General features: G+C 44.6%; 1 protein-coding gene across 1 annotated transcript; it reads right to left on the reverse strand.

The window, feature by feature from the left end:
* Window positions 1-1,268: 1,268 nt before the first annotated feature.
* On the reverse strand, window positions 1,269-23,186 carry LOC143770526 (IgGFc-binding protein-like). Its single transcript, XM_077260209.1, has 20 exons — window positions 23,134-23,186; window positions 14,356-15,585; window positions 13,938-14,278; window positions 13,275-13,845; window positions 11,135-11,733; window positions 10,470-11,037; window positions 9,602-10,197; window positions 8,808-9,387; window positions 8,520-8,719; window positions 7,754-7,895; window positions 7,292-7,620; window positions 6,564-7,140; window positions 5,496-6,097; window positions 4,797-5,364; window positions 4,121-4,716; window positions 3,467-4,040; window positions 3,177-3,376; window positions 2,327-2,698; window positions 1,951-2,234; window positions 1,269-1,543 (listed from the first exon to the last, which is right to left on the reverse strand). Exons 1-20 carry the CDS (start codon window positions 23,183-23,185, stop codon window positions 1,534-1,536), a joined length of 8,991 nt encoding a protein of 2,996 aa, XP_077116324.1. The 5' UTR covers window position 23,186; the 3' UTR covers window positions 1,269-1,533.

The following is a 23,186-nucleotide window of genomic DNA, read 5'->3' on the forward strand; positions in this document are numbered from 1 at the left end:
AGTTGACCACAAAAATTAAGTGTCTACAAGAAAGTAACTTGTGTTCTTGCTTCCTGCACTACAGAAGCCTAGAGTGAACAAAGAATCGAGAAGTAACTGTTGGACTTTTAGCTGCTGCACTCTATATGAGTAGCTACAGAGCCCGCTTCATTACACCGTGATGCCGGCGCACTGACTACGGTGTGCGCTAAGTAGTATCAGTGCATTAGAGTATTTGATAGTGGAGAGGGTTGCTTCCACTGATTTTGGGGGTCTGGGGCAAGTGGACACTTGCCCCAAGGAGAGGGTATGATGTAGTTATTAGAAGCCCCCCTTATTTTAGTAGCTACAGTTAGGTGGACCTCAACTGGTGATACTGGTCAGTTTTAGTTGGTCAAAAGGATCAGGATTTTTTACTGTTCCGATCCCTTGTTTTCTGGGAGGCATACATCTGCCTGGTCCAGCATTGGTCCTTTGCTTGCACAAGCATTGGGCCAAGTATTCTGTGCTCTGAGCTGGGAGAGAAAAGCCATAAGGACACATTAGATGGCTGATTGCCAAGTTATAGATTGCAAGAGGGGGAAAAAAAAAAAAAAAGCGCTCGAGTTCATGGATCAGGCAAATTCTAGGGACATGGCCAGCCATAACCACTTGTAGAGTGCCGGTGGCTTCTCTCGCACTACAGGCTCCTGTACACCGTCAGATTTAAGACAAATCCAGAAGAAACTTCAATGAAGCCAATGCCGATTGGCCAAACATTAACTCAATCTGTGCTGAACTTCCTGCAGGAGCCCATGAGCTCAGTTGCTGCCTCCTACTCACATGAAGCATTTCAGGACTAGTTCTGCACGTGTTAGAGGCAGCCGTTACCTTTAGGTAACACCTTTGATCTAGTGCGTTAGTGACATCAATGTACAATGTGAGGGCTGAACATGGCCAGTGTGAGTGGTATATTTGCAGTGTGGGGTGAGTGGCAGAGACGCTAATTAAGGTAATCAATTTGTGGTCCCCAAGTCCTTTACAGGTTTGTTTGAAAGTTTGGCTCTGGCCACTATTTAGCCCAAGGCCAGCCCTGGCATTGTCAAACCAATAATTGAGACAAGAAACATTGATGATGTCTTCCATCTTGATATTTAGATACTACAGCTGCCCAAACTGGCCCTTAACACCTCATTTTGTGAGATATTTTTTTTTGGTGTAAATCATAGTAAGTCCCTGGATCTGTTTAACTACCCCAGAATATGAACTTTCCATAAACGTTATGAGACAAAAGAGCCTTAGACCACAAGTTGAGCATTAGAAAACTTTATTGACCCCTGTAAACCACTGGCAGACATGACAATTTATTGGTTGTGGGTTTTTGTAGAAAGTCCTTTTACATACACATTCATCTCATCGTCCCAATATATTGGCTTTGTTGCAGTTCCCGTGTCATGGTTCACACAGTATAAATCTTGTAGTCCACCAGTTTCTTTATTCCATGTATTAAAAAAAATTAATCTCAATTATGTACAGCATCCTTCATAAAAGTTTAGACCTTTCTGGACTTATGGTTCAGGCGTTACTATATTAAGAAAAAGAAAAAAAAACAGAATGTTAAACACAAGCATTTAGGTTTGTTACATTTTTGCTTGAGGACATTCTATGACTTGTGTGTTTCCAACATCTGGAAACATGGAAGTGTGTCACAAGTCTCCTGCCTGGATCCCCAAGTATGCCACTTCCGTCCTCCCACATTATGGCCTACAGTGCCCCAGTTGGTTGAGTCCCTTCAAGGAAAACATCCATAATGGTGCCATCTTAATTTGATTAGTTATGGACAGCTTTTCACCAAACCGCCCTTCTAGGCTCCTATATTACCCTATCTATTGCCAAACTTCAGATGAAGTCTTGTCTACTTTTCATAAACATGCTAGAGTCCCATGTTGCACTCGAATATTCAGGTGGTCCTATTGGTCAAAGGTTACTCACCAACTAGTGAAGTCTAGAGCTTTCCAAGAGGCTATGAGCTGTACCACATTAGCAACAGACTTCCCATCTGGAGACTTGAGATCATCAGTAATGTCTCCGTTAAAGTTTCCACAGGCTCCACAGATCACCTCAGACAATTTATCAGAGACACGCAGTACAACACTGCCGGCAGTTGACCATTCGATCCTAAAATCAGCACCAATCTGGACAGAAATCAAGTTCTCTACAACACTGGCTGAGAAAATATCAGACCCAATAGGGAAACTAGCCAAGCGGCCATTGATCTATACAAGGAGGAAGAAGAGAAAAAAATGTTTTATATTTCTCAGAAAGTGCATCCAGTAGTGCCAGTACTACCCTCAAAAAGATTACTCACCCATACATCCTTGTCTTTAGAGATGGTCACCAGGGAGCTACCAAGGAAGATATAAAGTCTTGACAAGAGTGTTGTAGCCTTTCCACAATTTTCAAAATTAGCAGTAACGCGGAACCATCCAGAAGCTCCGTCATCACATAGACGCACTAGCTCTACTGGACCATTTCCACTAGGACCTCCTGAGAGGCCATCAAAAGTAACCAGCTTCTGAGGACTCATGGAGCATTCACCTTCCACCTTGTAGCAACCACGGACTCCATTCACCATGCCACATCGTTCCTTGGCACTACATTTTACTGCGTTACAGGTTACACCTCCAGCCTGGCATTTACACACACTGGTACAATCGGCTGTGATAAAGGAATCTCCATCCTACGAAAAGGATTAAAATGGTTAACTTTTGGAAAGCCAGTTGTAGACCTAATGGCATTATGGGTGAATGGCCATCAAAATAACTCATGGATGCACTGGTTAGGCCAGAGTGGGAACTTTTAGGCATCTCTAGTCTAGCTTTGCTTCATTTATGGTCAAATCCCATAAATTATATGAGTAGGGCTACTAAACAAAAGTAATCTTCACAGGTTTGATATGTGGGCAGCACCAGAGTCCTGGGTTTTAATCCCACCATCTACAAGAAGCCACTATGTTCTCCCTTTGTATGCTTGGGTGTCCTCAAACAGCGATAAGGAATTTAGATCAAGAGACCAAGTGGGGGACAATTATGGCTAAAGTTTTACGGAATATGATGGCATCAGTGTATCGGCAAATACAACAGGTTGTAGATATCTGACCATGTTGACTAGACATCCCATGCTAGAGTTACTGCATCTGTAGATTAGACAATACTCACACTAAGGTATCTTCCATTGAAGACACATCCACATTTGTCAGCCGTGATGCAGTTATCTCCATCCAGCACATACCCAGTGTTACATTCACAACCTTCAAAGCATCGGCCTGAACATCTCATTGGTGCTGTGAGTCCAGAGCAGGTTTGTGAACAGGTTTGGGTGCAAAGTTCATAATGACTGTTTGCTGGGCAAGACATGGCTACAGGAAAGTAATGTTAAAGTTTGTTAATTTTCACTAATACCTAAATTTTAACATAGAACAGTTACAGTTAAAGTTTACTATACTTACGACAGAATGCTGCAGTTCTCCAAGTGCCAATTGTTACCCCAACAGTTTGACAAGCAGCTGCATAAGCCTGGAGGCTCTTACACAGGATTTCATCTTTTCCACTAACTGCACAGGAGTCAAAGACGCAGTTCTCGAAATACTCAATTGGGCTGATAAGGGATTGACATGCCTTGAATGGCCCAGATGGGTTTGTGATCATACCACAAGATGATATGGCCTTGAATGGTTGGAGCTTGGCATCCTCACATACCGGGCACTCTCCTGCATTACAACCATCACTGCACTTAGCCCCAGTGATGTTAACTTTCCAGGAGAGCCCAAACTCATTCACATTCTTGACAACCTGTTTGCTGGGAAGCTGGAATTCATCACTCTTGTCACTATTGAAGTTGCCACAGAGGCCACCCAATTTGCCACGGTAGTTACTTGGAATACTGAGGACCACATGGTACACGGTGTCATAAAGAACCTTCATCCCAAAGTCTGTCTGCAGGACAACGTTGTTTCCTTCTTGATTCACAAAGATGTAGTCATCCTCAATCACCAGAGGAAGCTTGACAAGTTCACCGTTAACCTAAGGCACATAAAGTAGCCATGATTACATGATGAAGACAAAACTCAATATTAAGGTTGCAGCACGTTGCCGATACCCACCTTGACCTTTGATCTCACGTTTCTTTCAATGGCAATTGTGTAACCATAGACGGACACCACCACAAGCCTTGTCACAGCAACTTTACCGTTTCCATAGCTCTCATTCTCCACAGTGACCGAGAAGCTCACCAGACGTGGATCATAGTCAACAACTTTTGAAAGAGTGTAAGTGCAGGTACCTTGGAAGTCGAATTTAAGGCCATCGAAGGAAGTGTAGTGAGGATCTCCAGAAGCAACACATCTTCCACATTCTTTTGCTTGACATCCCCACACACCATTGACCAACTTGCATTCTTCCTCAGGTCCACAAGCTTCAGACTTACACTGGACAGTGCCATCAGCACCACACTGGCACTTCTCACTGCACTGGCCCTTGGGATAGAAGATTTCATTTTTCTGGTAATATTTATCTTGATACACACAACCACAGTCAGCAATTGGAACACATTTGTGGCCGCTCATAATGTAGCCATTGTCGCAGTAGCAGGCTTCCTTGCATGGGGTGTCACAGCCAGCTGGTGAAGACAATCCACGGCAATTGACAGAACAGGAGTCTCCACACAATTCATAGTGGGTGTTTATTGGGCAGGATAGACCTAGGTGGAAGAGTAAATGACAACTGGGGTCACTACCAGACAAGTCTATAACAAACATTTATTATGAGAAAATAACTTACTGCAGAAAGAGGATGATCTCCATTCCTTTAATGGGACATTAGCTGCTTGGCAAGCTGCCACATAAAGACTGATAGCATTACAGAAAGATGATGGGTGTCCCTTGTATTGGCAAGTATCAAAGATACAATTGTTAAGGAATGGAGTTGGGTCCACAACCGAGTAACATTGGCTGAATGGCCCATTGGGCTTGTTGATAAGTCCACAGTAATTCTCAGTCTTGTACTGTTGTTTCTGGGCTTCAGAACATAGAGGGCAGCTTCCTGTACACTCTGGAGAACAACCAGGGACATCACCAACTTTCCAACTGTTACCAAACTGAACAACATTTGTAGTTGATTTTCCATCCTTTGTGAGGAAGTCATCGTTGGGATTTTTGTTGAAGTTGCCACACAAGCCACCAACAACGTTCTCAAAGGTGCTGGGTATGGTCACTTCCACATAACTGTTCCAGTCATACTTGATGGTGACTTCAAAATCTGTTTTTAGAATTCCTTGGGAGCCACTGATGTAGGCAATGACCTTGTTAGTTTGGAAGTAGAATGGAAGAGCAGTAACCTCTCCATTGACCTGAAAAACAAAACCAAGGAAGAACTTTGAGAGAGACTATTCATCGGATGTCAAGAGTTTGGAGCAAGATCATTTTAACGAGAGAGTCTATTGGGTCCCCTATTTAAGTTGAACATTCAACTAGTACATACCAAGATACGGCGAGGGTAGTCCATGCTAAGAGTCAAAACAATATTGTAGACTTCCAGGGTAACCACTTTGGTATAAGATACAGCTGTATTTCCACCACGGTTGTTATTCTGGACTTTGACATTGAATTGTGGAATTAATGGGTTGTTGGAGGTCACACCAACAAGTTGGTAGATGCAGGTACCCATAAAGTCAAATAATTTGCCATCAAAAGTCTTATAATGTGGATCTCCAGACCCTGTACATGTGGAGAAACTGAAGGGTTGACAGCTCCTCACACCGTTCTTTACCATGCACCTTTCGCTAGCTTTACAGCTGCTCGCCTTGCAGATGACCATGCCAACATTTGGATCACATTTGCAGAGGGTGCGGCAGCTGTCATCAGCCCAGAATTCTTCATTAGGTTGGTAGTAGGCACCATTGTAAGTGCAGCCACAGCCTGATATGGGAACACATTTGTCACCGCTAAGTACAAAACCATCGTTACACTGGCAGGTCTCAACACAGGCATCCGTGCATCGTGATGGAGCGGTGCGGTCTGTACAAGTGGCTGGGCAGGCATTTCCACAGAACTCATAATGACTGTTTGCTGGACACGGCAAAGCTGCAAAGAAAAGAATAAAATTAGGTGTAAGTTTAATTAACTAGTACCAACCATTTCCTTCAGGAGTGTTGACCATGTACCCTTAAGCAATCCAGTAGGCTTCACTTAAAGGGTCATTCCATTGGCCAAGGAATGTGATGTCAATAGATATATTTCTAGCATCCATAAGCACTTCTACTCCTCCCAGCAACAAGCCTGACAGAACTAGACTGCAGCTTCATCTCCCTCCTCCATTGTTACTTTTCTAGTCCTTTCAACATTTAGCCTCAAACTAGACTCCTTCCATCCAACCATCCAGATGCTATCATGGTGTACTAGACTAGCCAGTCGGATGTCTCCCTGTATTTCCATTCTGTGTTCTCACCTAGCATGCAATTTCAGTCTGACTGAATAAGACCCCACAATAAGACTAGATGTGCATCATCTTTGCTTCCTGGGTCATTTTTATAACATGCTCCTCACTTACCACATCCTGATGGAGTCCTCCAGTCGTATATTTTAACTCCTGCTTTCCTGCAGGTACTGGCATAGGCATTGAGAGCTAGGCATAGGAACTGGTTAGCGCCACCATTAACGCAGACATCATACAAGCAGTTATCGAAGAAAGTGTCTGGGCTAACTTTCGAGAAACACTCCCTGAAGGGTCCGTCGCCAACTTTGCTAATAAGACCACATTTCTTGTCTCCCCCATATTGGGCCTTCTTGTCATCATCACAAGTTGGACAGTTGAGTCCGGGACAGAAGTCAAAGCAGAAGGGATCTCTGTCGTTCACTTTCCAGCTCTTGGCCCAGTCGATAATGGAGGTGACAGCTTTGTTGTCTGCAGTGATCAGCTCATCTTTTGGATTTTGGTTGAAGTTTCCACAGAGACCTTGTGTGAGGCCATAGTAGCTGCTGGGCAGAGTCACCACCACGTGACTGTTGTAATCATAAGTCACCTTGAGGCCAAAGTCTGTACTAACCACGGCATACAACCCACTGATACTGGCTGAGATCTTCCCATTGAGCAAGGTCACTGGCAGGTTAGTCATCACATCATTGACCTGTTGGGAATGAAGTGGGGAAATACAGGGTGTGACTTTCATATTTTGGCTGCATTGACAATTCTGCAAGCTCCATCTCAATAGACTACAGAATATGTACAGAGATTCCATAAATGACAGAAGTCATGTCCAATGAAGAGCTTCTACTCACCCGAACTTTGCCGAATTCACTCTTCACGATCATAATCTTGTACCCATATGTGTAAATGGCCACTGATCGGACATAGGCTACTGCCTGGGTTCCTCGATTATCGTTCTTCTCTTCAATTTTAAATGGAACCAGTCCGGCATCACCACCATCATATTTAGACAGGATGTAGGTGCAAGTTCCTTGGAAGTCGTAGTTGTATTCGTCAAACGTATGATAGTGGGGGTCTCCCCATCCCCAACAGGTGCCTGTGAAATTCGGAACGCAAATGGGCTTTCCATCTTGTATCTTACATGTTTCCTTGATCCTACAGTTCATTGACTTGCATGGATCTGAAAAATAAATGCATGGATTGCACAAGTAATGTTTAGAAGCCTGAATACCTCAAAGTTTAATGATACTGGTGCTTGAAATTGTTGGGGGTTCAAGATAAGATGCCATTTCCACCCAAAATTTTAACATTACCTTTATTAACACAAGCCACAGCGCCATCTTTTATCTGGCATGTCTCATCAGCCGCACATCTGGTATTTTCACAGATGAGTCCACCCATTGGGCTACAGGCGCAGGCTTGGGAACAGTCACTGGATAGAACTTTTACACCAGGCTGTTGATATAGAAGCAAAAAGTACATTTTAGCCAATTTTTGACAAGTGTTTACAGTTTAGCCATAGGATGTGCCCAATGTTATTTTTTCCTCCTTGCATCATTAAGGGAATGTGCCCACGTTGCAGATTCTCTGCAGATCTGCAGCGTTTTTTTGCAGTGCAGAAACGCTGCAGATCTGCAATTGATTTACAGTACAATGTAAATCAATGAGAAAAAAAAAAAATGCTGTGCACACTTGCGGACATCCGCTGAGGTTTAAAAGAAGTAGCATGTCATTTTGTGAATCTGCAGCGTTTTTGTACCCATTCCATTATGGAAAACTGCAGGGGTAAAAATGCAGCAAATCCGCAAGAAAACCGCAGCAAAAACATGCTGCGGAACGGCACAAAAAAACGCAGGTGCGTTTTGCCAGGAGAGGCAGAATCCGCACCAGAAATCCCTAAGCCTAATCCGCAACATGTGCACATAGCCTAAAGAAAGCAAGCTTTTTTGCTTGGGGGAGGGGGGGCGAACTTAATATGGTACAAGTGGGCAACCAAGCTGCATTCTACTTTAGGTTACCCATTAGATTGTCACTTGACCCCACAGTTCTTGAGTTTAAGCCATAAGTAATTGCACCCACCGGATAATATCTTCCATCCTCAAAGCAACCACACTTGTCAAGTGACACACAGCTGTCCCCATCGAAGAAGAATCCATCATCGCATTCACAGCCCTCTGAGCAGGTTTCGGGACACTTGGCGGGATCAGTAAGACCAGCGCACGTTACAGAGCAGATGTCGGCACACACTTTGTATTTGCTGTTGGCTGGACACTGTATGGCTAAAAGAAAAGCAAACAAAACCACCACTTGCTTTATTAAGATACAGCACCAACAAGAGTTAGTTGTGCCACCGACAAGTAGACTTACGGCAGAAAGCTTCAGTCCTCCATGGTTGGACGGTGACCCCAGCTGCCTGGCATGCAGCCACATAGCTATGAATGCTATCGCAAAGGATTTTTCCATCACCCGCAGCAGCACACAGGTCATAGACACAGTTGTTGAAGAAGTTATCAGGGCTGATTGTGGCATAGCAAGCGCTCAAGGGTCCTCCAGCTGTCTTCAGGAACCCACAGTAGTTTTCGGTTTTGAATATCTCCTTTTTCTTGTCATCACATGTAGGACAAGGTTTTCCACTGCCTCCACAACCATCATCACAAGAAACACCAGGAATCGGGACCTTCCAGGAGGCTCCAAATACGGTGGCATCTGAGACCAACTTCTTGTCAGGTAGCAAGAACTCATCTTTTTTATCACCATTATAGTTACCACAGAGGCCACCCAACTGCTCCTTGTAGTTTCCGGGAACTGTGACGATGACATTATAGACAAGATCATAGTTTACCTGGACACCAAAGTCAGTGTCGATCAGGACCCTCATTCCATGCTGATAACAGTGGATCTTTCCACCTTCCAAATTTAGGGGGAGGATATAGTATACACCGTTGACCTGCATGGAAAGCAACATTAAAGTTAACCCTACAGCAGTGTTAAGAAAATAAGAGTCCAACCCTAAGGGTTTTTAGATCTTCTCAAATTCCAAGACCACCACTTAAGGACATTCTAGTCTTTTCTTGTTATTTGTAATATTTCAATCAGGTGCTCAGAAATACCTCTACTATAGTTTTGCCCTGAAGGTTTGACCTCAGACAACGATCACTTACCATGATTTTGCCACGAACTTCATATTGGAGAACAAGATTGTATCCGTAGACTTCAAACGATACCAGTTTGGTGACTGCAACCGTTCCATCACCCCACTTCTCATTTTTAACGTTGATGGCAAAGGGTACCAAGTTGTCCTTCTTGGTGATGGTCTTGGTGAGGGTGTAGGTGCAGGTGCCCTGGAAGTCAAAAGCCAGACCATCGAATGACATGTAGTGAGGATCACCTGCAGCAGAGCACTGAGCAGACCCAATTGGTTGGCATTTCTGGACTCCATCTACAACTTTGCATTCTTCGTTGGCTCCACAGGTGAAGGCCTTGCATTCGACAACGCCGCTTGCTGTGCATACACACTGCTGGTTACATAAGCCACTGGGGAAAAACATCTCACCGGCCTTGTAGTATTTATTGTTGTATCTGCAGCCACATTGGGCTATGGGAACACAATCACCACCACTTAGGATGAAGCCATCATCACATGTGCATCCCTCAGTGCAACCAGCTTTGCATCCCAATGGAGGTGCAAGCGACAGGCATGTTGGAGCACATCCAGAAGCACACACTTCATAGTGGCTGTTCTTTGGACAAACTGGACCTGGGGTTAGAAGACAAGGGTAAGCATTTAAAAACAAGAGTGGGCAACTTAGTCATATGACCCAATTATGTTGGTTCAAATTACTGTTTCGACTCCATTAACAGATGTGACATTGGGCATGTCTAGCCTATCATGTTTTAAGAAGGCATGAGATGCCTTGAATTCTAAGAGTGGGGTAAATTGGCCAGTTCAGCATGTTAGAAACAAAATCTATTGAATGTTTATGGCCATGTAGACTAGTAAAATATGCAAGTGGTCTTGGGTTAACTTACTGCAGAATTTGGGTGTTCTCCATTGGTATATGGTAACTCCAGCCTCTTGGCATAAGGTTGCGTAGCTGGCTATTGTTTTGCAGAGGACATCTGGTCTTCCTTCATAGAAGCATGCATCATATACACAACTCTTGAACAGGCCATCTGGATCGATCTTGGCATGACACTCACGGAAAGGTCCACTCTTATCTTTAATGATGCCACATCCCTCTTTGTTGTTAGTGTGAAGAAGTTCCAGTTGTGCCAATTTTGAGCAATCTCCCTTGTCTTCCTCAAAACACCCAGGTATGTGTTGCACTTTCCAGCTGTTTCCAAAGAGTACTGGTTTTGCAGCCAACTGGTTGTTTTTCATGAGGAAGTCATTATTTTTGTTATTATCAAAGTTGCCACAAAGACCACAGACTGCTCCAGCATAGCTGCTTGGAAGAGTAACGGCAATTTGACTGTCCCAGTCATAGGTCACACGTAGACCAAAGCTTGTCTGGACTACAGCTGAATTACCTTGTTTGTAGATCGAGAGTTTGCCATTATCAACAACGAATGGAAGGTTGGTCAAGACTCCATCAAGCTAGACAGAAAGGGTGGATAATTACCATCAGAAAAACAAAAAACCGACTACAACATAGGCCAACAAAGCTTTGCTCATAGGGCATTTATAGACTTACCAGAATTTTGTTCTTGTACCTCCTGTCGATGACAATATCAAAGCTACAAAGCTTGACTTGGACAGCTGAGACATAGGCCACAACTTTGCTTCCTCGGTTATCGTTTTGTACATTGACCTGGAAGTCCACTAGATCATTTATCTTCTGGCATAGTGCTGCAAACTGGTAAACGCATGTGCCCTGGAAGTCATATTTCACACCATCAAAAGTGATGTAATGAGGGTCTCCTGATGCTGAGCATGTGCTATAAGATAAGGGGTAGCAGTTCTGGATTCCATTTATAACTGAACATTGCTCTGAAGACTTGCACTTTGTGGATTTGCATTCAACCTTCCTGGTGGAAGGGTTGCAGACACATTCCTGTTCACACTTGTTATCTCCCCAGAACTTCTCATTGGGTGCATATAGTCTGCCTTGGTAGATGCAGCCACAGCTGGCCTTGGGTATGCATTTTCCTTCATCAAGGACATAGCCGGTCTTACACTGACATGACTCCACACATGATTCAGAGCAGATAGAAGGGGTAGCATCATCATTGCAGGTGGATGGGCATGCTTGGGAACATAGCTTGTACTCGCTGTTTTCGGGACACTGCATTGCTGTGGAAACAATCAATATCTATTTTGTACCATTTTAGACAGGGAAAAAAAATAAAAAATAAATAATGTAGGAGATAAGGTCTGTGTTGGTTACACCCCAGATGATCAACACTTGTCACAGCTAATGGACAAGGATGGTGCCATTTCTGGAGTTAACACTAGTCAGCCATAGCTCTAACCCTTTCATGACCTTGGGATTTTCCATTTTTTCCGTGTTTGTTTTTCGCTCCCCTCCTTCCCAGAGCCATAACTTTTGTCAATTTGGCCATGTGAGAGCTTATTTTTTGCGGGACGAGTTGTACTTTTGAACGACATCATTGGTTTTACCATGTCGTGTACTAGAAAACGGGAAAAAAAAAATTCCAAAGTTTGGCTTTTTTTGCTAGGTTCACTAAATGCTAAAACTGACCTGCCATTATGATTCTCCAGGTCTGTACGAGTTCATAGACACCTAACATGACTAGGTTATTTTTTTATCTAAGTGGTGAAAAAAAAAAAAATTCCAAACTTTGCTTAAAAAAAAAAAAGCGCCATTTTCCGATACTCACAGGTCTCCATTTTTCATGATCTGGGGTCGGGTGAGGGCCTATTTTTTGCGTGCCGAGCTGGCGTTTTTAATGATACCATTTTGGTGCAGATACGTTCTTTTGATCGTCCGTTATTGCATTTTAATGCAATGTCACGGCGACCAAAAAAAACATAATTCTGGCCTTTTAAATTTTTTTTCTCGCTACGCCGTTTAGCGATCAGGTTAATGCTTTTTTTTATTGATCTGCCGATTCTGAACACGGCGATACCAGATGTGTAGGTTTGATTATTTTTTTATTGATTTATTTTGAATGGGGCGAAAGGGGGGGGTGATTTAAACTTATATCTTTTCACTTTTGCCATGCTTCAATAGCCTCCATAGGAGGCTAGAAGCTGGCACAACACGATCGGCTCTGCTACATAGTAGCGATCTGATGTTCGTTGCCATGTAGCAGAAATGCAGGTGTGCTATGAGCGCCGACCACAGGGTGGCGCTCACAGCTACCAGGGATCAGTAACCATAGAGGTCTCAAGGACCTCTATGGTTACTATACAGAAGCATCGCCGACCTCCGATCATGTGACGGGGGTCAGCGATGCACTCATTTCCGGCCGCAAGCACCGGTTAAATGCCGCTGTCTGCGTTTCACAGCGGCATTTAACTAGTTAATAGCGGCGGGTGAATTGCAATTTCACCAGCCGCTATTGCGGGCACATGATGTGGGCTCACCGCGGAGCCCTGCATCAAAGCAGGGGTTCTGACCTCGGACGTATTATCCCATCTGAGGTCAGAAAGGGGTTAATGTCCATACCATTCCCCCTTCCCCTTCATGAACAATGGCCCCCCTTCTGAAATATCAGCAATAATTGAGCCCATAGGTGAGGATAGAGCCCTTTTCCTGGGTTATTTTTAGTAATATTCCAAAAACTATACTTAAATGGTAAGGATACCCCTTTAGTTCTCCCTTAATTGCATACATTTATAGTAATTAAGAGACTTCAGTTTCTACTTACGACATCCAGAAAGTTGGCGCCATTCTGCTATTGAGACCTTGCTTCTTTGACAGGCGTCTGCATAGGTTTTCAAGCTCTGGCACAGAATTTGCTTGGAGCCTCCATTCATACACAGATCATATACGCAGTTGTCCAAGTATTGCTTGGGATCAATGACCGAGTAGCACTGACGGAATGGACCATCTACTTTAGAGATCAAGCCACAGTTTAGGTCAGTTGAGTAGGTTTTTTGAGTGTCAAGAGGACACGTCTTGCAATCTCCATTACAGTTGTGCCAGCAGAACCTGTCACCATCTTCAACCTTCCAACTCTTTCCAAAGTCAACTAAGTTAGGAGCCTGGGTACCGGTTGGCGTCATCTGGTCATCTGAAGGGTTTCCATTATAGTTTCCACACAAGCCACAAACACTACCAAAGAAGCTACTAGAAATGTAAACCTTTAGGATGGAGTTCCAGTCATAGTAAACCCTTAATGTAAAGTCTGTTTCAATGATCACCGAGCTACCAGACTGATACAAGCGGACTTGACCATCATTCAGATTAATAGGGAGACGTTGTCGTTGGTTGTTGACCTGGAGAGATAGAAATTGCAAGTGCATTATTGTACATGGCTTGTTATAAAGAGTTGTATACAGCAAGTAGCATTACATTTATCAAAACTTACCCTGACAAATCCATTCTCATATCTCACCAAGGATATGGAATAGGCATAGACTTGTACGGTAACATAGCTGATGTAGGAAACACGAGTATCTCCCCGATTTTCATTCTTAGCTTCTATGTTGAAAAATGGGAGGCTGCTATCACTGCCACAAGTCTTGGCAATGGTGTAAGTACAGGTTCCTTGGAAGTCATAGTAGCGGCCATCAAAGGTGCGGTAGTGGGGGTCACCAGTTCCTTGGCAATAGGCTTCAGATTCCGGCACACATATAGGCTTCCCATTGGACATCTGGCATGTCTCCCTTGCTCTGCATTTTACAGAGCTACATGATGGAACCGAGTCAGCTGAAAAACAGTATCAGATTGGTTAACATTAAGAAATATCATTCAATTCCCCCCATTGAGAGGCTTAAGAAACCCACCATTGATGCACAAAGCTGGGGAGCCATAGCTGTTCAGCTTCACGAATCCAAAAGACAACAACATGAAGGGTGAAGATGGGTTCTCAATAAGTTGGAAGCTAAATCCTTTCCCTAATCCCTGAGTAGACCAAGAATAATCTGTTCCTGGGATCGCACTCCATGTCAGGCCTGTAACTGGATTTTTATTGTAGCTGATTCTTGAGACATCTGCGGTCTTTACCACCAGGCTGCCATAGTTGTCAAATTCTTGTTGACCGTAGATGTAGTAAGAGGAACAGTAGCTGCTGATAGGAGGAATGGTCATGAGAATTGGGTCAAATTGTGTCAAAAGCCTGTCTTGCCAACCAGTACAGTAGTAAATTACTTGGATTCCAGCACTGGCAGTGAGAAAAATGGGGCTTTTGATGGGGACTTCCAACTGGATTACTTGACCTGCATTTAAGTTCTGGCTTGACATTCTGGAATCTATTTGATAATCAATTTTTGTAGCCTCGGCAGCTGTGACAAATACAATATCGGACTTAAGCTGCAAGGATATTGGAGGTATGATAAAACTTCTGCCCCAGCTGGAGACTGGCCTGAGCTGCTCATAGACATGGTTGCACTTTGTGTTCTTCCATGTACACGTGTGACCACTCAATACTGCCACGGGTTTCTGTGACATGACACGAGTACCAGACAAGTTATCAGTACTCAGGAGCTGAAGAGCATTGAACGGATCTAGGGCAACAGTGAGTTTGCTACCAGCTTTATAGGTCTTCTCTTGGTAGATAACTGCTCCGGTCAAGAAGAGGTCAACACTGGTGGGGTTTTCGTAACTGACTACGGAGAACTCTTTGTACCCATCACTAGGTCCATCCAAAGGAGTCACCACATAGTAGTCAGTACCAAGGTCTTCGATGGGATACACGATACTAGTATCAGCACTTTGAGACTTGTAATTCAGAGAAAGAACAGATACAGGCTTATCAGCTTTGATGCCAATGACATTGCATGACCTGGTAGTTCCAGGTAACTCTGCATTCGGAGGAATCTGGACAGAAAGCGTTGCACGTTCATTCACAGTCAGGACCTGTTTGAAGCTAGACTGGCTCATCCAAATTGTAACAGTGGTGGAAGGACTGTACCCAGCGATAAAGAGCTGGAATTCAGCTTTGCTGTAAGATAACTGATAGTTTTGCATGAAGACCGTAACAAATTCCTTGCCCAGTGGACCGGCTGAACAAATTCCTGCAAAAAACACAAAGACAAGACAACACCTAAGGTAAGAACGTGTTTACAGTAGTAGAAAACTCCTTTGTAGGGCTCATTTAGATCACAAATCTAGAAATCAAGATTAAGAATTAGATCGCACTCATCTGGTGATTGGAAGATCTAGTAAACAAAAAGGTGGTACCCCAATATATACAGGAAGGAAACACTGCGGTCATACCGAAGTTAAGTCTTTGTTGACTTGTACTTACTGTCCCAATGAAGTCCACACTTTCGCAAGACTCCAGTATGGAGTGGAATTTGGACACTTATAAGCAGGATACTGGGCCACTGAATCTAAATCATGACTAGGACACTTGGGCCAATGGCACAAATATGGTTTACATCATGGCAATGCCTTCTTTGTGCCACCAAGCCACAGGAGTGTGTTTTTAATAGCATTATCTACCCAAGATCTGTGGTGGTTAAAATAGCCTGCATAAAATTTGGTGGCTGGTGGAAAGTAGGAGTGCAGTGATCAAGGTCAGAGGGCGAGAGGGTAACTAGGCCCTTGCTGGAGGGGGCCCCGCTGACACCAATTCCATCTGGATGAGTATTGCATCACAGGGAACTGGTGGGTAATGCATGCTGCCCATCAGTGGCCAGCATACCAAGGTCAGGTGCTGGCTACAGATGAGGATGCTGCACAGTGTGACTGATGGAGGGCAAAAAGGTATTTCTTAAGAAAAAAAAAAAAAAAAATGAGTTATTGCATGAGGCCCAGGCTGAGAGAGAAGGATGCAACACAGGACATACATGTATGTTTTATAGGATCTAGACTGGTACAAGGGACCATGCATGTTTGCCAGATGTAGGAGAGGGCCAAGGTCCAAGTTCTGTACTAGGGTACAGGAGATTCTAGTTACATGACTGATGGAAGATATTTTATTGGCAAGTGGTATTGACCAAATGCAACCCCATCACCCAATGTTGTTGCCCCATTTTGGCACAAGTCAACTAGTAGTTTTCCAGTTCTGTTGCATTTTATCCTTACTGACTGGACAGCTCTCTTCTGCTTCTTAGAGCCATAACTTAGTTTCCCTATAGACATGTGCTTTCTTGTGGTACAAGATGTAGTTCATACTTTAGTTGGAATTATCACCTGTGTGATATTAAGAATACCTCAAACCATGATGGGTTGGTGGCTGTTCAGGACTAGACTTGGGGGAAGCACTTAAGTAGTTAGTACAATGGCCCATTGACTTTCAGCTGGGGACACTCTGGTCTATGTCTAGATCAGTGTTCCCCAACTCCGGTCCTCAAGAGCCACCAACAGGTCATGTTTTCAGGATATCCTTAGTATTGCCCAGGTGATAATTGCATTACCTGGAAAGGCAATAATTCCATCACCTGTGAAATACTAAGGAAATCCTGAAAACATGACCTGATGGTGGCTCTTGAGGACTGGAGTTGGGGGGAGCACTGGTCTAGATGTTTGATTATGGGAACCATAGATGAAGAGTTTTAGGACCCTCTCACAGTTTATATAGTTTACTGATCCAACACTGAAGATTCCTCAATGAGAAGACCTAAATGAACGATGGAGAACTTAACTAATTTCAGTCATCATCAACTTATCTACTTTGGAAGAATGACCACCATTGCCATCTCCTATGAAGTCTTACTACAAGAAAAAAGTGACTACATCACTAATGGGATAAATAGAAGCCACTCAAGTCTCAGGTTTGGGGTGGGGTTGTGTACTTTGAGGTTAAGTGTACAGTAAACACAACTTTAGCTTATAGGTAAAGTCAAATCCCTTTGGTTTAGCCCATTGTGGGACAACCCTGAGTCTACAGAGTAAAGGCTGAGTCACAACAATATCGTTAACGATATTGTTGCAATGTCACGCTTTTGGTGATGTAGCAACGATCCCGCTAATGATCTCGTTATGTGTGACAGCGACCAATGATCAGGCTTCTGCTGGGAGATCGTTGGGGAATGATCAGGACCATTTTTTGGTCGCTGATCACCCGCTGTCATCGCTGGATCGGCGTGTGTGACGCCGATCCAGCGATGTGTTCACTTGTAACCAGGGTAAATATTGGGTTACTAAGTGCAGGGCCGTGCTTAGTAACCCGATATTTACCCTGGTTACCATTGTAAAAGAAAAAAAAACAAAAAATCTAAACCAGTACATACATTCTGATGTCTGTCACGTCCCCCGGCGTCCACAGGGTTAAAACTGCTTTCGGCAAGAGCGCTGCTAATATGCACGTGCTGCTGCCGAGAGCTTCCCTGCACTGACTGTCAGCGCCGGCCGTAAAGCAGAGCACAGCGGTGACGTCACCGCTGTTACTGCCGGCGCTGACACATTCAGTGCAGGGAAGCTCTCGGCAGCAGCGCGTGCATTCGGCAAGAGCGCTGCTATAAAGCAGTTTTAACCCTGTGGATGCCGGCGGGGGACGTGACAGACATCAGAATGTGATTATGTAGTGTTTTTTTTTTTTACTTTTACAATGGTAACCAGGGTAAATATCGGGTTACTAAGCGCGGCCCTGCACTTAGTAACCCGATGTTTACCCTGGTTACCAGACAGTTTCAACGATGCCGAAGTCGTTCCCCTGATCGTTGGTCGCTGGAGAGAGCTGTCTGTGACAGCTCCCCAGCGACCACACAACGACTTACCAACGATCATGGGCAGGTCGTATCGCTGGTTGTGATCGTTGGTAAGTCGTTTAGTGTAACGGTACCTTTAGTCGTTATGTAAAGGTACCGTTTGTGTTCATGTATACTGTGCAGTAGTGTAGCTACTGGGGGGGCAGAGGGGGCCATCGCCCCGGGCCCTGTCACATGAAGGGGCCCACCGGGAGCCAGGGCAGGGACACTTATGTGACGAGGCAGGACACCGCATAGGAGCAGAGCAGTGTAATGTCTGCTCCCGTCTGACGGAGACTCTGCACGCTGCTGGCACAGTGGCCGGCTGCAGTCTCCCTCCTGCAGTGGATGGTGCTGCCGTCTGACCTGATGATGATTCTGATGGAGCTTTTCCTATCTTCACTATCTGCACGCTGGGATTGGCTCAGGCACGCTGGGTCCTAGTGCCCACCTTGCATTTCACTCACACTTCCTGGTCCTGCCTGCAAACTTTATCAGTAAGTGCTGGGGATGGAACTTATCAGGTTTATTATATTCAGATATGTCACTGTGAGACCGTTGGGGTATTGTGGGGGCTGAAAGAGGGGGGACAGGGTACTGGGGGGTGGATGTGAGACCATTTGGGTGTTGTGAGGGCAGAAGGTGGGTAAGGTGGGATAGGGCACTGAGGGGGTGGATGTGAGATGATGGGGTATTGGGGCTGAAGTGGGGGAGGGGGACAGGTCACTGGGGGCTGAATATTATAATGTTTAGTTATGATATTATATGTACTCCATCATGCAATATTTGCTGTCTGGGGAGGCTGGAGATGGGGCAGGGGGCTTTTGATACGTACCACCTGGGTCTTTTATGAGTATTAGTATAAGGAGCCGGCATACAGTAACCAAGAGCTGCATCACATTTACAGCACCACTGCAGCATTATTATTTATTTCATTGCTGGAGCGGTGCTGAAAATCCCCGTCCCCTGCCCCCTGTCTGATACTCACCTTCCGGCGTTTTCATCGGTTTTTGTCTCTGCTTGGCTCCGTCTCCTGCAGTTTGTGGCCTGTCTGAGGCTCCAGTGTTTCATGGAGCAGCGCAGAGGTCACTAATCAGTGAGTCTATGGGAGCCTCGTTCTGGCCTGTTCCTCGCTCTCAGGCTGTGTGCACATGTTGCGGATTGGCCGCTGCAGATTTGCAGCAGTTTTCCATCTGGTTTACAGTGTATACCTATGGAAAACCAAATCCGCAGTGCCCATGGTGCGGAAAATACAGCGCGGAAATGCTGCGTTGTATTATCCGTAGCATGTCAATTCTTTGAGGATTCCACAGCGTTTTACACCTGCTCCTGTATAGGATTCCGCAGGTGGTAAAACGCAGGTGAAATGTGCACAAAAAACAGGAATCCGCAACAAGTGCACATAGCCTCATAGTCTTACATTGAGCGCTTGTGACATAGCTTCTAACTTCTGGCCTGTCAGAAGCTGCGCTCACAAGTTTGAGCTGCGGCACTGCAGCAGTGCCACAAAATAGTGATTACGCCGGAGTATGAGTAAGTGATCGGGGCATCCAAATCATTACAGGGAGCTGTGAGTCCATCGTACTGTGTATAAGGGAGCTGCGGGCCCATCATACTATGTATAAGGGAGCTGTGGGCCAATCATACTGTGTATAAGGGAGCTGCGGGCCCATCATACTGTGTATAAGGGAGCTGCGGGCCCATCATACTGTGTATAAGGGAGCTGCGGGCCCATCATACTGTGTATACGGGAGCTGCGGGCCCATCATACTGTGTATAAGGGAGCTGCGGATCCATCATACTGTGTATATGGGAGCTGCGGGCCCATCATACTGTGTATAAGGGAGCTGCGAATGCATATTGTGCATATGGGAGCTGTTGGCCCATTACACTGTATGTGGGGGACCTCTGGGGGGCATTATACTTTTCTATAGTGGAGTTCTGTCAGCATTATACTGTGTATAGGGGAGCAGTGGGAACATCATACTGTGTAGAGGGAGAGGGGAGCAGTGAGAACATCATACTGTGTATAGGGGAGCTGTGGGGGCCTTAGACTGTGTATAGGGAAGCTTTGAGCTCACCATACTGTGTATAATGGAGCAGTACATGGGGGAACTTAGGGGACATTATTAAATGTTAAGTGGGCACTTAAGCATTATTGTTATAGGGGCACTCAGAGTATTGTGACCATCAAAGTTGCATATGGTCACAATATGGCGGTAAAGTCAACGTTCGTTTTTGTATATAGATTTTTTTTTCAATAACAGTGCGGTCATATTCTGAGGTTCCCCTATATTTACAATTAGCGTGCGCAACCGTAGCTGTAATCAGGGTTAGCTGGTTAGGGGCCCACTCAGATGTTTCGCCCCCCCTAAGTTGAAACCCTAGCTACGCCTCTGATACTGTGGAATGAAGAACGTGCAGATTAAACAAACACGATAACAGGTTCCTGGTCATTTAATGCTACAGATCACTCAGGTTAGTGTATTAATTTCTAGAGATTTCTATCATTTCATCAAGCATTGAAAGGGCTTAAATAGGAGCTCACGCACAATGTAGTCAATCTTTGGAAAATGGTATTCAGAAAGTGGACTTCTTCACGACAACCCTGACAGAATGCAGGGAATTCGTGTATGCTCATTAGCCCATGTTACCTTTATGTTTTGGCTACTGGAGAAAGACTACAAGGTCCAAAGAACCTGCTGCCTCCCGAGAACACATTGAAGCCGTGCAGGAGCTTCACATGACTCATCTGCTTGACCATAAGTTAGGAGTCTCAACTTAGTGAGATGCCTGCACTGCTGGAAGGGCCAAGAGATGGAAGAAGTAGGGGTATAGGCAACTGACTGAAGTTTGGCATTATGGGAGGGCACGATTTCTGGAAAGGGTCCTTAGGGTATGTGTCCACGTTCAGGATTGCATCAGGATTTGGTCAGTATTTGTAAGCCAAAACCAGGAGTGGGTGATAAATGCAGAAGTGGTGCATATGTTTCTATTACACTTTTCCTCTAATTGTTCCACTCCTGGTTTTGGCTTACAAATACTGATGGAAATCCTGACCGTGGACACATACCCTTAGATTTGATTTTCATTAAAGTAATGAAAATACTCCAGATCTGGTGTCTCATTTCTAGACAACTGGATATTTTGAATACTATGGAGTTGTATGGCAGTTAGGGATGAGCAAACCTGAACTGTAAACTTCGGGGGTTTGTACTAGACAAAGTGTCTGGTACTGAACGCCAAACAGTGACTTCTCCCGGGAGTCAGTGTTACCGTTTTGTTGCTTAATAAAACTTGTTGAAAGGCTGAAGCACAGTCAAGTCAACAAGCTTTGAGCACTTCTGAAGCCATCACAGCCATGCCAAGTATTGGAATGGCTGCAATTGGCCAGCTCCACCTGTTGATGCATCCTTTATGACTCCAGATCACAGGTGGAGGCACCTTGTGAGGGATAGTGTAAAAGTACAAAGATGACTTAATAGCCAGCCAAGGGAAAGCAGACAGCTAAGAGCTTGTTTTATTATGCTGGGAAGGGGCCAATATCCATGAACCTTCCCAACCTATAAGGGCTCATTTCCACATGCGAGGCACACGTCCGTGGAAACGAAGCTCTGGCGCCGGCACTTTGGAGTGGAGCTGTGCAGCTCCATGTGTTCCTATGCGGCCGCACGCTCCGCTTGGTTTCCACATGCGAGACACGGGCGTGTTTCTCGCATGTGGAAATGAGCCCTTAAAAATGGCATCGAGCTGTCTGCATACCTTTGGCTGGTTAATAGAGGGGACCCCCATGATTCTTAAATTACTTACAGTGAAATACACAAGGCACTGCTCCACTCAGACCTACAAGATTATTAATTTTCTATATTTTAAGTCCTGCAAACCCTTACATTTCAGCCCCTTAACACTTTTTTACAGCACCAGAGTTTGGGTCCCTATTGACTTTATGGAGTCAAGTTCTGGTACCCAAACTTTGGTTGAACCTGACCTTCCACACATTCGCTCATCCCTAACTGGATTATATAGAAAATGCAACACAATGATGAAGGATCGAGTAAAGGAGACAAAAAGTTATACTTAGTTAAAGTTACTTTCTATACTAAAAAGCAAACAACTAACCAGCAATTTAGATTTCGGACTTTTATTCAGTGAAATTCATCATTCTGGACACATTGCAGCAAAAGCTACAGAGTAATTCTAGTGTTAAAGTAAATTTGGGGATCAGTAATTCTAGTGTTAAAGTAAATTTGGTGATCAGACTGGGAGATAATCTAGAGGAAGTCTATGAATCATGGCCAAACATACAGGTCACTTCCCTGGAAGTCTTTGATGTTGAACATAGATAATTAATGATTGATAGAACAAGTGTAATGTATACAGCAGGCCCAGTAATGTATGCAGAACTATAGGTGACAGCAGAGCTTACACTACAGAGATGATACTATTGTATCAGTGACTGCTGGATGAGAATATTGCCAGCACTACTATGTAGAATGCACTACTATGTGGCGGATACTACAGACAGTGATGAATGCTCCTGCTGTACAGACACTGGTGTTAATGGTATTTTCGTGTAGACTTATGAATGAGCTGTATAATTAGAGAACGGACATTTTTCTAACATGTCTGTGGACATAAGGAGGATTGCACACACTGGACGGCAGATTTATGGCCGCAGGCAGATATTGAATAGTCATTAGTCACATGGGTGTAATATGGCGGCACTACTGTACAGTGAGCACGGTGTGACTGGTACCGGGGTAGAAGCAAGTGATACAATTCGCACCATTGTATAAGTGACAGGACTAATGTACAGATCATATTGATCCCCTGGGATTGACCTTTACCGGCACTTTTTTCTGCCTAGGGCGGGTATAATGGAGGGAGGAGGATGGCAGATAGCGAGTAGCCATTAGTCTGTGTACTCACCACACAGGAGGGCCAGGAAGGCCCAGAGCCCCAGGACGGTCACCGTACCCATG

This window comes from Ranitomeya variabilis, chromosome 4, assembly GCF_051348905.1.
Source record: "Ranitomeya variabilis isolate aRanVar5 chromosome 4, aRanVar5.hap1, whole genome shotgun sequence".
Lineage (NCBI taxonomy): Eukaryota > Metazoa > Chordata > Amphibia > Anura > Dendrobatidae > Ranitomeya > Ranitomeya variabilis.

Bases quoted from the DNA above. Each gene is read 5' to 3' on its own strand.
- LOC143770526 (XM_077260209.1), bottom strand. From the start codon at position 23,185: ATGGGTACGGTGACCGTCCTGGGGCTCTGGGCCTTCCTGGCCCTCCTG. The intron at 7,621-7,753 runs GTAATGTTAAAA...TTTATTTTTCAG, and splicing joins TGTGGCTTGTGTTAATAAAG to ATCCATGCAAGTCAATGAAC. The intron at 4,041-4,120 runs GTGGGTATCGGC...TATGTGCCTTAG, and splicing joins ACGTGAGATCAAAGGTCAAG to GTTAACGGTGAACTTGTCAA.